Here is a 16,842-nt window from a genome sequence, read left to right on the forward strand (position 1 = left end):
CTCCCAAAATAGCTACGAGAGCAGGTGGGGTGGGAACAGCCCCAGCACGTGACCCCTGTGGAGTGGATCCTCCGCGGTGGGAGTATAAATATCGGCCTGGCTGTGAACTACCACGACCTTTTCCCTGGTCGTGTGGGGCTTCCCTGCTGGCGTACAGGGCCCATCTTCCTCCTGGCTGCCATCTGAGCGGTGCCCACCCTCCCTGCTCTGAGGCGCCCCAGCTGATGCCCGCCCCTCTTAGACCCTAAAAACTGGACCCATCCCTGCGGCTCAGCTGGGGTCGCTGTTCGGATGCAGGGGCTCACACGTGGGCTGGGGAGTCCAGTTCCTGCTGTGGGGACCCAGTAGCTTTTCTGGAAGAAATGTCCTTGCTGGTAGATCTGGGGTCCTGAGCACTCCAGAGGAGGGAGTGGTGTGCTGGGCAGCTGGGGTCCCAGCTGCCAGTTACCGTGAATGTAGGTGGGGACACCTTTGCCTCTGCTGGGTGGCCCAAGGGACCTAGGACAGGCTCTTCCACAGCCAGACACCACCTCGACCAGTAGTGGAGCCTGAAGTCCACTCTTGGTGGACCTCACTGCATCAGGGTCTGCCTGGCTGGAGGGTGACATGCCCTTCCCTGGGGGCTTCAGGGGCCATGACCCTGCCCCGGGGGACTGAGGGGACAGGGCTCCACCCCGAGAGGTCTGAGGGGACATGTCCAAGTCCTGGGTGACTGTGGGGGACACAGCTGTGCCCTGGGAGCCCTGGTGAGTGGGTCCTGCCCCCTGAGCCCTGCAGCCCCAGCCCAGCCCGGCCTCCTCCGTCCTCCCACCCCCAGGACCTGAAGAAGTACGGGGCTACCACTGTGGTGCGCGTGTGTGAAGTGACCTATGACAAAACGCCGCTGGAGAAGGATGGCATCACCGTTGTGGTGAGGCGCGAGCCACGGGGACCCTAGTCACTGCTGCCACCGGGGGAGGGTGGGGCGGGGGGCTCTGGGCCTGCGCAGAGGGTTTGGTGCCCCTCTTGTGGCAGCCCCGGGCATGTCTGTGCCTGGGCCACGTGTGTGTCTGGGTACATCAAGGGAAGGCCAGGGTGTTGGGCCGTGTGACCTCAACAAAGTCACCCTTGCGCACCCGTCTTTCTGTCTCTAGGGTGGGCCAGCACGGCTCGCCAGGCAGGGGTGGCACATGCTTGGTGCATCGGCCAAGGTGGCAGGTGGGCTCCTCCGCCTGTCTCAGGCCCTCCTCTGGGCCTGTCTTGGGTGCATCTCAGTCTTGCTGCCTGGGCGGCTGGGGCCCTGTTGCCAGGCAGCAGGCTCCTGGGGAGGACCCTTGGGCAGTTTCCTCGGCTTCTTTGGCCCTGGGGACCCAGGTCTGGGCGGGGGGTGGGGCGGTTCTGCTGCGATATCCTTGGGGTGTGGGCCACAGCAGCCGCAGGCCCAGAGCCAGCCCCAGGGGGTCCACCCCCGGCCTGGTGGACGACTGCCCCCCTGGTGCAGGCCTGCCCAGCTGCGCCTGGGCCTCAGTCTCCTCAGTGCGGAGCACCCCTCAGTCACTGCTTTTCATCCCAGGACTCTGCTTTTGGCTGGGGTTGCAGTTTTGTGACCTCAGCTTGGCGGTTTGGCATGGTGGCAGCGCTGGCGGTTTGGGGTCAGACAGGCCTTGGGCTGTGTCCCGCCTCTGCCCTCCCCAGCCTTGCGACCCTGCAGGTCACTCCGAGCCTTGGGTTCCTCACCTCAAAGCGAGGCTGCTTGGAAGAATGGGAGGCAAAGGCATGTCCCCGCTTCTTGCACGGGGTGCGCCCACACCCTCCCTCCCCTTCCACAGCAGTGGGAGGGATTGGGGTCAGACGTAAGTAGCCGTGACACCGGTTGTCTCTAGGAGTTGCCCTGCCTGGAGGCTGGGGAGGGGTGAGATGCCCCCAAGGGCTGTGTGTCTGCCTCAGTGGGCCCAGCGGGCTCTCCCTGGCACCAGACAGCCCCATGCCTGGCACAGTCCCTGCATGAACCCGTCTTCCCAAGACTGAAACGTGTCCACTCCTACTGCAGCACCCTGGCCCGGGCCCTCCCCTAGGAAGACTCACGTTGCCCACCGATCTAGGGCGCTGGGGGACGGGACAGTGGGAAGCGCAGGTCATCTTCCAAGACCAAATTAACCCCCAGGAACAATGGGCCGGGGCCCGGTGGAACCGCCTGTTTTGAGTCCTGCCCTCGGAAATGTGGGCCCTGTCTCGCCCCACAGCCCTGTCTTCAGTCCTTCCTGGCACCTGGGCTGTGTGTGGCATGTGCCAGCCATCTTTGCATGCCAGCACAGGGGATGAGACCCTTTGCACCAGCCGACCCAAAACCTCTCAGGCTGCCACCGGCACACAGGCGTGAGGGATTGTGACCCCAGAACCAGAGCTTGGGCTGACAGGTGTGGGGATTAGGATTTGTGCGACTCTGGAGCAGGCTCTATTCAGAAAGGGGTGGGGTGGTCCAGGAAGGCTTCCTGGAGGAGGGGACAGCTGCAGTGTACGGGGAATGATGAGGAGTCTGAAGCACTCACCATGGGGTGCCCATAGGCAAGCTGTGCCCCTCCTGTGTGCCCTCTGGGTCTGCTGCCCCCACCCTAGTGGGCTCCTGGCATCCTCTGCCTCTCAGAGCTCCCTTTCCTCGCCTGAGCCCCAGGGCCGCCTCTCTACCCTCCCTCAGCCGGGGGTCCTCATGTCTGCTTCCCTCCGTAGGACTGGCCGTTTGACGATGGGGCGCCCCCGCCCGGCAAGGTAGTGGAAGACTGGCTGAGCCTGGTGAAGGCCAAGTTCTGTGAGGCCCCCGGCAGCTGCGTGGCTGTGCACTGTGTGGCGGGCCTGGGCCGGTGAGTGTCGGGGCGGGGTGGGGCTCGCCATGTCAGGTGGTTGGGCATCTCGTGGTCTGACAGCCTCGCTTTTGGATGTGGGTCTTGAACACACGTCCACGCGACACAGGAGGCCCATGCCCCTAGTGCTGGGGCTCCCAGGCTGGTCCTCTCCCAGCATCACAGAGAGGAAGTGCTTCCCAAAGTCTAACCCAACTTCTTCCTGCTGTGGTTGAAACCATCCTGACATCTTGTGTAGGAAAGGGCTGCCGTCCCCCTCTCCAGACACAAAGATCCCCCCACACACAGCTGGGGCCTCAGACTCCCTGCTGGGAGAACGGGAGGAAGAATGGCAGCTGGGATCGGATGACATGACCAGTGGGACACCCCCATCTGCAGAGGGAAACCCAGGCGAGCAGAGTTGATAGCAGGCCTGGATCCGGCTCTTAGCACTTCACCCGCCAGCTCTTATTTAACCCTCCTCCAGCAGATCACAGAGAGGTTGCCTGGGAGGAGCCAGGATTTAGACCCAGTGCTCAGGCTGGGCTGTGAGGCTGTGGCCTCCATGGGGGAGCTTCAGGCAGGGGGGATTCTGGGCCCCTTGGGCCCCCGTGCCCTGCATCTTCAGCAGGTGCCCTGTCAAGGGGACAGGGGTGCGCAGGCTCCGATGACCCCCGCCCTGCTGTTTGCCCCCAGGGCTCCAGTCCTTGTGGCGCTGGCCCTTATTGAGAGCGGGATGAAGTACGAGGACGCCATCCAGTTCATCCGCCAGTGAGTGGCCACGGTGGTGGGGTGGGCTGTGAGCGCTGGGAGAGGGGAGATCCGGCTGCCCACGAAGGGTGGCGGCATTGGCTGTGTGGTTCCGTCGCCCTGAGGCTGCGTCGATCAGCACAAGCTGGGCCTTGCTGCAGAAACGGGGAAGCCCGAGGTGTTTCTGATGGGTGGGGACAGCAGCCCCCGAGTGACCATGCAGCCACACAGGGACACAGCGAGGCCACCCGCCACGCCGTCCTGCCCGCCCTCCACAGACAGAGCTCCTTCTCTCGCAACCATCCTGACGGGGGTGGAAGGACCCCCAGAGCCAGCCAGTTCAGTCCCTCCATGAAAGACTAGAACCTGAAACCCCACACCACACCGTGTCCACCCCCAGGGACGCTGACACTGGGCTAGTGTCTCAGGACTACTCTGAGTCTAGCTGCTCACCACCCCACCCCCCAACCCCGAGCTCTCCAGCTCAGCCCCTCCCCGCCCTCCTTGGAGGCTTCTAGGCCAGCTCGCCTGCCCCATCCCTGTCACTTGGTGGCCTCCCTGGGGAGGGCTGCCATCTGCCCACTGCCCAGGGGGTCCTGGGGGAGTCTGGCCGGGATGGCAGGGCCAACTCTGGAGGAACAGATGCGGCACCTGAAGCCTGCCCCTGCCCAGCCCACCATGTGTGTGCCCGTGAGTGTGACACACCTGTGGTACTCCTCGGACAGGCTTGGCTGGTGGGGCCATCTCTTCCTCCCAGAGGCAGGCTTGTTCCCAGCCATGCCAGCTGGCCCTGTGGGTCTGTGCGAGAGCGTGGCCTGCAGGTGCTCAGGTCTCCCTGGGGACCATGGGATGTGCACACTCACACACAGACACGCGTGGGGGTCATACAGGCACACATTCACACACAAGCACATGTGTGCCCACACAGACCCGGGCATACGCAGGCACACACTCACGTACAGGCAGGTGTGTGAACACAGGCACATACAGACAAGCGGGTATTTGCACACATGGACACACAGGGATGCACTCAGGCGTGTACACGCGTGCACTCATACGTGACGTGCATTCTCACACATGCGGGTGTACACCTTCCCCGGGTTGTCTCCCCACCCCACGTCTCACCGAGCAAGGGCTTGTCTCTCCCTTGTGGCTTTTGCTGTGTGGCTCCCCACACCTGAGGCTGCGCTGGTCAGGACAGGTTGGGCCATGCTGCGGAAACAGCCAGGCCCGAACCCCAACGACTCAGAACAGCACGGGCGTTTCTTGCCCCTGTTGCGTGTCTGTTGGCGGGGGCCCTACGCGGAGGCGTGGCTGAGGGCTGCGCCTTCCCCAGTGTGCCGGCTGCTGGGCGAGGAAACGAGCACGGTGGAGCCACACGGGGCACCTGCAGCTTTGCTGGGCAGAGACTCCTCGCGCTACTGCTGCTCCCACTTCCTTGGCCAGGGCCAGCCTGTGGCCACGCCTGAGGTCATGGCAGGTGGGGATGGATGAGCCTCCAGAGGCGCTGGGTGGGCAGCCCTCGCCCCTCAATGCCTGTCACCTCAGGGCCTCTCAGGTGTGGCTGCAGCATCCTCTCCAGGAAGTCTTCCTGTCCACCCCAGCCAGGTACATGTGGTCAAGGACCAGGTGGTGGGGCAGGGTGAGCACATAGCCCAGGTCCCCGCTGTAAGGACCAGGTGGCAGGGACAGGGTGAGCGTACAGCCCAGGTTTCCGCTGTAAGGACCAGGTGGCGGGGACAGGGTGTGCACATAGCCCAGGTCCCCTCTGTAAGGACCAGGTGGCGGGGATAGGGTGAGCACACAGTCCAGGTCCCCGCTGTAAGGACCAGGTGGCGGGGACAGGGTGAGCACACAGTCCAGGTCCCCGCTGTAAGGACCTGGTGGCGGGGACAGGGTGAGCACACAGTCCAGGTCCCCGCTGTAAGGACCAGGTGGCTGGGACAGGGTGAGCACACAGCCCAGGTCCCTGCTGTAAGGACCAGGTGGCAGGGACAGGGTGAGCGTACAGCCCAGGTTTCCGCTGTAAGGACCAGGTGGCGGGGACAGGGTGAGCACACAGCCCAGGTCCCCGCTGTAAGGACCAGGTGGCGGGGATAGGGTGAGCACACAGTCCAGGTCCCCGCTGTAAGGACCAGGTGGCGGGGACAGGGTGAGCACACAGTCCAGGTCCCCGCTGTAAGGACCTGGTGGCGGGGACAGGGTGAGCACACAGTCCAGGTCCCCGCTGTAAGGACCAGGTGGCTGGGACAGGGTGAGCACACAGCCCAGGTCCCTGCTGTAAGGACCAGGTGGCTGGGACAGGGTGAGCGCACAGCCCAGGTCCCCGCTGTAAGGACCAGGTGGCGGGGACAGGGTGAGTGTACAGCTCAGGTTTCCGCTGTAAGGACCAGGTGGCAGGGATGGTGGGGACAGGGTGAGCATGCAGCCCAGGTCCTTGCTGTAAGGGAAGGTTGCGCAGCTGGGCTGGAATTCTGGGCTCAGCCCCTCCCTTACTCACAGGCCCCCCTTCCTGGATGGTGGAGGTGCCCAGGCACCACCCTTGTTGCCTGCTCATGGCCTTGGGGTGGGTCCTACCGAGCTGGGGAAGCCTGGGGGCCTTAGGGAGCCCAGAGTCAGCCTGGAGGAGGTGGCGCTTTGGTTAGTTTGGAAGGCAAGCAGGGGTGAGCTGCAGGGGGCCAGGAAAGGGTGACTGTGACTCTGGGAGCAGCCGTGCCAAGGCCCTGGGACAGGAGGGGCTTGGCCAGCCTCAAGGCCTTACTCCAGCCCACTGCACTCTCAGCTTCCAGCTCCCTGGGGCAGGTGAGATGGCCAAGCCAGGTCCTTGGATGATCTCTGTTCCTGTTCCCCTCTTCCCAGGAAGCGCCGCGGAGCCATCAACAGCAAGCAGCTCACCTACCTGGAGAAATACCGGCCCAAACAGAGGCTGCGGTTCAAAGACCCACACACGCACAAGACCCGGTGCTGTGTTATGTAGCTCAGGACCTTGGCTGGACCTGGAGGCCCTGCCCAGCCCTGCTCTGCCCAGCCCAGCAGGGACTCCAGGCCTTGGCTGGCCCCACATCGCCTTTTCCTCCCCGACACCTCCGTGCACTTGTGTCCGAGGAGCGAGGAGCCCCTCGGGCCCTGTGTGGCCTCTGGGCCCTTTCTCCTGTCTCTGCCACTCCCTCTGGCGGCGCTGGCCGTGGCTCTCTCTCTCTGAGGTGGGTCGGGCGCCCTCTGCCCGCCCCCTCCCACACCAGCCAGGCTGGTCTCCTCTAGCCTGTTTGTTGTGGGGTGGGGGTATATTTTGTAACCACTGGGCCCCCAGCCCCTATTTTGCGACCCGTTGCCCTGACCTGTTCTCGGCACCTTAAATTATTAGACCCCGGGGCAGTCAGGTGCTCCGGACACTCGAAGGCAATAAAACAGGAGCCGTGGCCGTGTGTGTGGAGTGGGCTGCAGCGTCAGGCGGGGCGGGCTGGTGGCCTGGGGGCCCCCCAGAGGCTGCTGTCTGGATCCTGGGCTGCTGCCCAGGATGGGGCTCCCGCGTGCTCTTGCGCTGCCCTCTGGTGGCCGCTCTGGGTCCTTGCACCCCGACCCAGGGGCCGGCCTGCCCTGTCCTGTCCTGATACTGAGGTGGGAGCCCTGCCTTGGCCAGGGTGGCCGTGTTGACGGTTCTTGGGACTGTGACATTGGAAGGCGAGGCAGGTCACCAGCACTGTCCTCTGCAGGATGGGCTGGGATTCATTTGGCAGCTTCTCAGGGCCTGTGTCCGGCGGGTTGGTCCCTGTGCTGCCCAAACCACGTGTCCACATTTCCGGCTCCGAGGCGCAAAGGGGGCAGGTGGTGGCTTGGGTGGAGGAACGCACCATCCATCAGCCCAGGGAGGGAGGGTACCGCCTGGGCACCTGGGGCTGGATGTGAGAGGCCTGGACCAGGGCCCGCCGGAGGGCGTGGACCAGATGCTCATGTGTTCCTGGGTGCAGTGTCTGTGTTGGGGGCTGGCCCCACCCTGGGCCGGGGTGCATGGAGGGCATGGCCCCAGCGGGGAGGAAGGTGGGCCTAGGGCTGGCTCCAGGGTGTGGAGAGCCTGGGAGTGGTCTCCGTCCTGCGGCCCCAGGAGGTTCCCGCAAGGAGCAACTGGGGCAGGTGCTGGAGGAGGTCAGTGGACAAGATGGGGAGATGTGGAAACCCCAAAAGCCCCTTCTCAGGCAGCCCTGCCTTCAAGACCGACAGATGGCTAAGGGGGCCGCAGTCCTGGCTCCCCCAGCTCCTGTGTGGAGAAAGGGCAACAGCTGTCCCGGATGGTTACTCTCTCCTTTCCTCAAACACATTTGGAACTCAAGTAAATCCGATGCATGTTGGGTGAAGTTTGCCGTATTTTTTCAATCCACCAGCCAAGTTTTGGGGTCACCTCTGCTGGCCCTGTGTAGCCATGTCCCTGCCCCAAGAGGCTCACAGTCTAGCAGGGTTGGGGGGAAGACAGGCTGGTAAGCCTCCCAGTTACAGCTAGGGGTGCTCCACCTCGGGGGGTGGCAGGGGGACAGGGGGCATGGAGGTGGGGCCTTGGGGTGCTGCACCTTGGGGGGACTGAGGGACATGGTGCATGGCGGCAGGGCCTCAGGGTGCTCCACCTTGCGGGGGGGACGGGGGAATGGGGGGCATGGAGGCGGTGCCTTGGTGTGCTCCACCTTGGGGGGCAGGGGAAATGGGGGCATGGAGGTGGGGCCTTGGTGTGCTCCACCTTGGGGGGCAGGGGAAATGGGGGCATGGAGGTGGGGCCTTGGTGTGCTCTACCTCGGGGGGCAGGAGAAATGGGGGCATGGAGGTGGGGCCTTGGTGTGCTCCACCTTGTTAGGGGGCAGGGGGACAGGGGCATGGAGGCGGGGCCTGGAGCGGCACAGTGCGGAGTACCACGTCGGGAGGTGGGGGAGATGCCCCAGGTGGAAGGACTGCCTGAGCTGAGTGTGGAGTGGGGGTCCGCGCTGGCCAGGAGGGGAAAGGGGGTGCAGTCTGGATCATCCCATTGGTGGGATGGTGGCTGGCCTGGCAGGATCCCGAGACAGATGGAGCATGGGATGAGGCCCCAGGCAGAGCTCTGCAGGGAGGGGCTCTCCAGGAGCTGTGTGGACCCCAGGCCAGGCGGAAACCCAGGCCGAGGCCGAAGGTCAGGCAGGTACCCTGGTGGCTCTCTGGGAGTCCAGGGTACCTGCCTCTGGACTCATCCCTCCAAGGGTCTCGGGAGAAAGGTCTTACTGCCCATTTTACAGATGGAACAGCTGAGGCTCAGAGAGCCAAGACTCCTGCCTCAGGCGACAGTGTGTCCAGGGTGGGCCTGGCTGGTTCTGCTGCTAGCCCTGAATGGACTGAGGAGGATGTTGGTGGGGGTGGAGGGAGACGCTGGGGGCCTGAGGCTGGGGGTCCTGACTGAGGCGACCCCGTCCCACCGTCAGCCCCCAGCCACTGTGGCGCACCAAGCTGGAGACAACTGGAGATTGAGTGGCCGCCCTGGGCGGAGGCTGCCCTCAATTTGAGTGCCTGCCCAGCCCCAGCCCCCAGGACCCTGGGACCCTGGCAGGCTGTGGCTTGGGCTCAGGCCCCAGTCAAGGTGACCGTGTCTCCAGGAGTGGATGGGTATCCACCTGCAGGGCACTTCACAGACTTCATAGTTTGTCTCTGTCCCCTGGGCCTGACCCTGAGTTTGTGCCCAAGTCCTGCCAGTGTCTCCTGGGGCTTGGCTTGGTCACAGCAGAGGGGCCTGTGGTGGGCAGGGAGCTGACACGCATAACGCTTCTTTTGTTGAATCTAGATCTTTCTTTCAAATGAAAAAACGTTATGCAACCAAGCTCTGTGGGGGGCGGATGGGGCAGGGCTGACCAGGTGGACACGGGAGGGGAAGGCGGTGGGTGGGAGAGGATGGCTGGAGGTCACTGCTTGGGTCTGGCTGACACCTTCTGGAGGAAGGAGAGCTGGCTGGTGGCGAATTCCCGGATGCTGGGCTCAGGGTCACTTCTGAGATGTTCAAAAGCTCCAGAAGAGGAGGAGCAGGTCAGAGGTGACCCCAGTGCAGGCAGGAGCAGCCCCTTTACTCCAGCCCAGGTGTTGGGGGAGTGTGTGTGGTGGGTGGGGCCAGCTCAGACCCCACCTCCTGTGACTCCAGGCCTGGGATGCTTCCCTCCACCACTCACCCACCACCCCCATTCCCCAGCCCCTTGTTCTGTTGGTGCCATGAGGCAGCTGTGGAGTGAGTGTGAGCCGTAGGCCCCAGGTGCCCTGATGGGGGCCTGGGGAGGGGAAGGGTCAACCTCAGCCTCCAGACATGAAGGTGGGATGGGGGCTGGGTGCTGCTCAGGAGGCCTGTGTCTTTGTCCTGATGCTGATGCTGGGGAGGGGAAGGGTCAACCTCAGCCTCCAGACATGAAGGTGGGATGGGGGCTGGGTGCTGCTCAGGAGGCCTGTGTCTTTGTCCTGATGCTGATGCTGGGTACGGGGAGCAGGAGGGGGTTCCCTTCTGGGGCCTCAGTCTTGCTGTCTGTGCAGTGGGTCTTAAGAGTGCTTGGGCAGGGGTGGGAGGGTGTGGGCTGCGGGAGCTCTGGAGGGAGGGCTGCTTACTGCGGAATAGCAGGTTGGTGTCCACAGCATTCAGCATCTGGAACATGGCCTGGGGGTGGTAGCAGATGGTGTGGCCTGTGTAACAGACGGGCAGCTGGTGGCTCAGGGCTCCCTGTCTCCTGGGGGGCTCTAGCCCACCCCTGCCCCTCTTCAGCCCCAAGCTCCTCCTCATCCACCCCCTTTCCTCTCTTGTGGGTGGTGGGTCAGGGAGGGTCAAGGGTGCTTGGGTGGGGGCAGGCCTGGGGGTCTCCAAGCCCGGCCTTGCCCTCCCACCTATGAAGAGTGTTGCCCAGGTCTTGATGTGGCAGGAGTGGCTGTGCAGGTAGCTGAGGGCCTGTGACAAGTGGATGCTGAATTCCTCCTGGCTGTGGGTCATCTGGCCGGAGGAGAGCACACCTGGCTGGGACGGGCTGGGGGGCCCTGGGCATACCAGGGTCCTCCAGCCCCAGTTTGCCTTGCCCAGCCTCTGGAGCTGCTATAGCAGCTGTGTGTGAGACGGGAGTGAATGGGGGAGCCGCAAGCCTGGTCTCCCCCACTCCCTGGCCCTGTTCCTCCCCACTGATCCCAGGCCTCTCACCAGGCAGGTCCAGAGGAAGTGGCGGGCGCTGAGGCCTCTCTCCCAGGCCAGCGTGCAGAAGAGGGTGTGCAGTAACCGCCAGCGGAGGAGCACAGCACAGCGGTAGAAGGTGAACTTGGCCTGCTGCAGGGACAGGCGTGGAGGGTCACCCACCGCCTATGTCTGAGCCCTTTCCCCTAGAGGCCACAGGCCTCCATGGGCACTGGAGGCAGCCTGCTGTGCGGGTGTTCCCTGGTTCTGTCCTGCTTGTGCCCCTCGGCAAGCCTCCCCGACCCTGGCAACAGCACCTGGCCCCCCGGAGCCCAGACTGGCCTGCCCGTGGCCCTGGCCCTGCCCCTTCCACGGTTGCCGCGTATCCTTTTCCCCATAGCAGGGAGACCCGCGAGGCCAAGCTCTGACTTCGTGGGCTGTGCACAGGGCATGTGCTGCCACAGCAGGCAGGGCACAGTCCATATTCACACAAGCTCTGTGAGCTGCTGGACCCCCTGCCCCGTTACAGGGACTGGGGGCACAGCAGTGAGCAGAAAAGACTGGGTCCTGCCGCATCGACGGCAAGCCTCGCTCGCATGCGTGTGCGCAGTGGGGGAGCGGGCAGGCCAACTGTGGTCACAGAAACCAGTGCAGGTGGCCAGACCCTCTGCCCGCCACTTGCTGCCCCGTGGGAGCTCCCCCAACTCTCAGGCAGTGCTGCTGCCATCCGTCTGCCCCGTACCCTGGCCTCCTGTGGGCCCCAGCCCTGGCCAAGGTGAAGGCCTATCACCTGCCTTTCCTGGGGTGGGCACTGACCGTGGCGACAGCTGGGCATTGGTCCTTCAGGTGCAGGAGCAGGGGCACCATGCTCTGGTGCACCTGGGTCCGCAGGCCTCTCAACTCCCTGTCTGCCATGGCCGCCACCAGGTCCCCGAACAGTGCCATGGCTGCCGCCCGAATCCTGTCCCGCTCCTGCAAGGCAGAGGCGCAGAGGCTCAGAGGCACGGCCAGACCTGTCCAGGGGTCCCAGCTTTGGTCCAAGTTGGGACCTCACACCTTGTAGGGGTACAACTCAGTTCTTTCTGCAGTATTCCTTCACCCAGGCTCTCGGCTCCCTGGGAAGGGAAGGGCTGGGGCTCCCCCCTCACACAGGGCTCTCTGGTGTCCCTGAGGATGTAAGAATCACATCTCCCTTCTACCCACAACTGCATCCTGGCAGCCCAGGCCTCATGAATGCATTTGAGGGGCGCCTATCCCCCAGATCCCCCAGTGAAGGAAAAACAGCCACGCTAACCGTGCTGACATGTCAGAAAGCAAATCTGGGTAGGCTGTTGTGGGGCCGGAGACCACTGCACTTGGAGACTGAACGTCAGAACTAGTTCAGCCCTGTGGAGAAGGGGTGAGCGCCAGGGGCCCACCCAGCCCACCTGCTCAGCGCCCACCTCAACCGAGGGCCACAAGCGGGCAGCTCCCCAGGGCCTGGGCCTCCCTGCCTGCAGCTTGGGGTTCCCCCTTTGGCAGAGGAAGGGAGCTGGGTTGGGAGGAGGGTCCTGGAGGGCATGAGCAGGAGGTAGCCCCGCCCTGCCCCAGTGCTCACGTCATTAAAGAAGGAGCGTGTGCTGATGGCAACGCTGAGGCTCTGGTTCCCTGTGCCCTGTGCGCCCAGGCGGTGCAGCGTGTCTGACACGGTGCCCATGATACACACGATCACCTGCTTGCTGCTCTGGAAGAAGCCGTCGAGCAAGGGCCACAGCTGTCCCTGGAGCAGGCTTCCCTGGGGGCGGTGGCGGCTGGTGGGCGGAGAGCACTAGGACCTGCTGGCCCCATGCCCCCGCCTCGTTCTCCCACTTGACCCCCTCACCCCATCTGCACTCGGGGTGGGGGGAGGTGATTCAGAGCTGTGGGTCCCGGCCTGGCCCTGCCCGCCATGGGGAGCTGTGGGTCCCGGCCTGGCCCTGCCCGCCATGGGGAGCTGTGCCCCTACCTGGGCTTTGTCCACCAGGAGCTGAGTGGTCTGGACAGGGTGGCCTCTTTTCTTTTTTGAGACAGGGTCTCACACTGTCACCCAGGCTGGAGTACAGTGGTGTGACCATAGCTTACTGCAGCCTTGACCTCCCAGGCTCAAGCAATCCTCCCAACATAACCTCCTGAGTAGCTGGGTCTACAGGTGCGTGCCACCACACCTGGCTATTTTTTTTTTTTTTTTTTTTTGGGTAGAGATGGGGTCTCACTATGTTGCCTAGGCTGGTCTCAAACTCCTGGGGTTGAGCAATCCACCTGCCTTGGCCTCCCAAAGTGCTGGGATTATAGGCGTGAGCCAACATATTCGACTTGTCTTTTTTTTTTAAAATTAATTTTCAGCCAGTTCCGTCTTCTCCACTTGATTGCATGTTTGCAGTGAGTTCCTGAGTTATCGGGATGAATGGTCAGAAAGCAGTGTGCCCACCAATGGATGTTTCCTGCCATTGGGCCCCTTAGCAGTGACTTGGGTGCAAACCAGGGTGATTTTTACAACTTTTAAACAAGTTTAAAGCAACTTTGTTGGCTTTCTTAGCTATTTGCTTTGAAAATATTAAATTCATTTTCAGCAGGTGAGTCATTCAACAGTCACACTTTCTGAGCATCTATGTTTGCAGCCAGTGTTCGAAGACCAGGGTTCTGGCCAGGTCAGAACAGGACAACAGAATGAAATTGTAATGGAAATGGTGAGAAAAGAAAATAAAAATGCATAGCATGGCGTATTTCCACTCAGAGTGGAGTGGGGTGGCCTGCCCCAGCCATACCTGGTTCAGCCTTCCCATCCCCAAGCCGGCAGGCCTCCCTGGCTGGCAGTGCTCTCGGGGCCTGTCTCCTCTGGTCTGCTGTGGCTGCTTGCCCATATCCCACCTGATGCCAGGCGGGGAACCATTCCCTCTTCTCTGGACCTGGTCCTCCCGATCTAGCAGGGCCCTTCTTTGCCTTTCTGTATTCCCTGTATTCAGTGCAGGGTACAGAGGAGGCACATGGAAACTTCCTACTGATCATTTCCCTGCCTGAGAGAACATTTGGTGCACAGATAACAGAACACTGAATGAATGAATGAGGGAGCAAACGTGAATAACTGGGTGAATGAATAGACATAAAAAGAATGAACAAAATAAATAATGCAAGAATGGGTCACCGATGAAGGACCCAAGGAACAAGTGGGTGGGTGGAGGGATATGTGGGTGGACGGGGGGATCAATGGATGGATGAATGGACGGGTGAATGAGTGGGTAGATGGATGGAGGCATGGGTAGAGATGAATGGGTGGGTCGATGGTTGAATGGAGGGATGAATGGAGGAATGAATGGGTGGGTGGATGGATGGAGGCATGGGTGGAGGGATGAATGGGTGAGTGGATGGATAGGTAGGTGAACAGTTGGATGGGTGGTTGGGTGGATGGAGGCATGGGTGGAGAGATGGATGGGTAGGTGAATAGCTGGACGAATGGGTGAGTGGATGGATGGATGGGTGGAGGGATGAATGGGTAGGTGGGTGGCTGGATGGATGGATGGAGGGATCAATGGATAGATGGGAAGATGAATGGGTGGGTGGATGGATGGAGGCATGGATGGAGAGATGAATGGATGGGTAGGTGAATAGCTGGACGAATGGGTGAGTGGCTGGATGGATGGGTGGAGGGATGAATGGGTAGGTGGGTGGCTGGATGGATGGATGGAGGGATCAATGGATAGATGGGAAGATGAATGGGTGGGTGGATGGATGGAGGCATGGATGGAGAGATGAATGGATGGGTAGGTGAATAGCTGGATGAATGGGTGGGTGGATGGATGAAGGATGGAGAGATGAACAGATCAATGAGGAAGTGCTATCTAGTCTCCATCTTCCATTAAGCACCTACTATGCATCACGCACAATGCAAAGAGCTTTGCCAACTGTGACCCTAATGGGAGTCAGTCTTGTTAACCATGTGGAGGCCTGTGGTTGGAACAGAATCACAGTGAACTAGTCTGCTAGGCAAATGACTTTGGGATCTCTTTGGAAACGGCCCCTTCTGCTGCCTTCCCATGATGACAGTTTTCTCCCACAAGCCCTGAAAATATTTATGTTCATAACAGCCTCCTCCAACAGCAACAGAAATGGGGGCTGGGCATGTCGCCTTCCCTCTGGGGTCTTAATGCAGCCCTGGGGTGGATGAGGGGAGGCTGAGGCTCCACACTTCCTGATCAGGTGAGAAAATTTCTGCCTCTAACTCAGCATTTTCAGGGTGCAGAGTCAGCCAGGCAGGAAGTTTGCTGCTGCTGCCAGCCGGTGCCCCTAGGGCTGACCACGTGCCAGGGACCGGTCTCTGCATGGCACTCGTGACCTGCCTACCACAGGAAGCAGGCACTATTACTGCTCTCGTTGTACAGATGTGGTCATTGAGGCCTGGAGAGCTGACAAAGCCTGCCAGCTAGAAGGTGCTGGAGCGGGGATAGGCCCAGGGCCTGGACTCTTAACCACTGCATGGTGCCCTGGGCCCCCACAGCAAGGGCGATGTCAGTTAAGTGGGGGGCTGTAGCTGGGGTAAGGGCAGATCCCCCAAAGGCGGCATCGCAGGCTTTCTCTCCCACAGCTGTCCATGATGGGATATGGGTTATTATGGTGATGAGGTAGAATTGGTTGGGACTGGAGAAGTCAGCAATGGGTTGGGGAGACCCATTCATAAGATTCTCAGAGGGCATTGTCCTCTCTGGGTGAGCCCTGGGATGCCATCTGGTGGGCTTCACGGTGACCACCTGGAGGTCTGCAACAAGGCCCCTCTCTCTTTCGGGTGTGGAGGAGACTCTGTGTCCGGGGAATAGACACTTTGACCCCTCCCACAACCTGCCCCATTCTGCAGATGAGGAAACAGGCCCAGAGAGGTGGAGTCAGGTGTCCCAAGCCACACAACCTGAAGTGACAGAGCCCGCATTCCAACCCGGTGGCCCTTGCCTACACCCGGTGCACCGGCTGTTCTGTGGGGTCGCGTGTGCACCAGCCACAGTGCCCGACAGCCCTTACCTTATCTGGGTGGAAGAGGATGTTGCTTAGGCCGGGCAGACTCAACACGCGGACCTCAGGGCTGGGGTCGCGGAGGCCTTGTGCCAGCACGGTCAAGGCAGCTTGTTTGGGAAGCACCTCCAGCAGGCCAGGGCTGTAGAGGAACTGAGGTGGCCCCCGGGAGGGCAGGCAGGTCACTCTTTTTTAGGCGCCTGCATCTGTGTTGAGGGGTGGGGCTCTAGGACCGGAGTCCGGTGGGAGTTTCAGGGAGGGAGGTTGACCAGTGCCCTCTGGGTATCTTGGTGAACAAGTATTTGAAACCTACCTGGTTCAACCCCTCAATGTACAGCTGGGGAAACTGAGCCCCAGAAAGGGAAAGGGCCTTGCCTAAGGTCACACAGCGAGGCAAGGCCTCACTTTTATCAAGAGCCGAGCTTGTGGGGCACCTGGGGGTAGAGCGCCCATGGAGGGCGGCCTAGGCAGCTGGTGGGTGGGAGCTGGCATGAGGCTTTCGCTTGGGTTCTCCTACTAGTGTCAGTTACTGAAACAGCACCCACCCCTGCCTGAGCTCGCAGCTGCAAAGTGTGCCACACCCAGCGGCATCTGCTTCTACCCATTCCCCTTTGGCTTTACCCTGAGTCCCACAGGCAGGACAGGGCTGAAGTTGGAGCCTGGACTTGCCTGAGTCTGCACCTAGTGCCCCTGCAACTCTGCAGGGATTGTGCCAGGGAGGGCCGAGTGGGGAGACAGGTCCCCAAAGTGTGCAGCCCCCCTCCGAGGGCTGGGAGTGGGAAGGCAGGAGTACGAGGGGGTCTGTCTGGGCAGCCTCCCCAGTCAGGGCGAGCTCTGGCATGGGTTCTGCTGGGGTGTCAAGGAGGCTGGAGAAGGAGGCCCAGACATCTGAGGTGCTCTCTGCTGGCCTGCATCCCTACCTCGGTGAGGATGAGGATGGCCACCTTCCTCTCACGCTCCTGTGGGTTCTGCAGGCTGGGCAGCAGCTGACGCAGCACCACTGTGATCTGCCTGCAGTGGTTCTGCACCATGGCCCTGCAGGGGTGGGCCTGGGCTGGCGGTCACTGCTCAGAGCCCACCCTCCTGCCCCCACCCATCTCATCAGGGCTGGCATCCCGG

The 16,842-nt window shown here is 62.0% G+C and overlaps 2 protein-coding genes and 1 long non-coding RNA gene across 10 annotated transcripts in view; 2 read left to right on the forward strand and 1 right to left on the reverse strand.

Annotated features, from left to right (window-relative positions):
* The window catches only part of PTP4A3 (protein tyrosine phosphatase 4A3), a 45,618-nt gene extending 38,633 nt beyond the window's left edge, over window positions 1–6,985 (forward strand). For 7 of the 8 annotated variants that reach the window (XM_063709551.1, XM_055348026.2, XM_031013902.3 and 4 more), the window contains 4 exons: window positions 818–910; window positions 2,707–2,837; window positions 3,513–3,587; window positions 6,426–6,985. In XM_063709551.1, the coding sequence (XP_063565621.1) occupies window positions 818–910; window positions 2,707–2,837; window positions 3,513–3,587; window positions 6,426–6,543 (417 nt within the window). In that variant the 3' untranslated portion in view covers window positions 6,544–6,985. The remainder of the gene's footprint in view (window positions 1–817; window positions 911–2,706; window positions 2,838–3,512; window positions 3,588–6,425) is intronic. The other variant, XM_055348027.2, reaches the window with a different exon arrangement.
* Window positions 6,986–9,435: 2,450 nt separating this feature from the next.
* The window catches only part of LOC101134497 (maestro heat-like repeat family member 5), a 72,153-nt gene continuing 64,746 nt past the window's right edge, over window positions 9,436–16,842 (reverse strand). Inside the window, 8 exon segments of the mRNA XM_019032685.4 lie at window positions 9,436–9,576; window positions 10,161–10,235; window positions 10,434–10,536; window positions 10,738–10,860; window positions 11,524–11,679; window positions 12,305–12,481; window positions 15,733–15,876; window positions 16,644–16,758. Of these exon segments, the coding sequence (XP_018888230.4) occupies window positions 9,476–9,576; window positions 10,161–10,235; window positions 10,434–10,536; window positions 10,738–10,860; window positions 11,524–11,679; window positions 12,305–12,481; window positions 15,733–15,876; window positions 16,644–16,758 (994 nt within the window). The 3' untranslated portion in view covers window positions 9,436–9,475.
* Window positions 11,673–13,444, forward strand: LOC129523967 (uncharacterized). The gene is made up of 2 exons (XR_008667601.2): window positions 11,673–11,772; window positions 13,069–13,444. It is a non-coding gene; the product is annotated as an uncharacterized lncRNA (long non-coding RNA).

The sequence above is a fragment of the Gorilla gorilla genome, chromosome 7 (assembly GCF_029281585.2).
Source record: "Gorilla gorilla gorilla isolate KB3781 chromosome 7, NHGRI_mGorGor1-v2.1_pri, whole genome shotgun sequence".
In the NCBI taxonomy this organism is placed as follows: domain Eukaryota; kingdom Metazoa; phylum Chordata; class Mammalia; order Primates; family Hominidae; genus Gorilla; species Gorilla gorilla.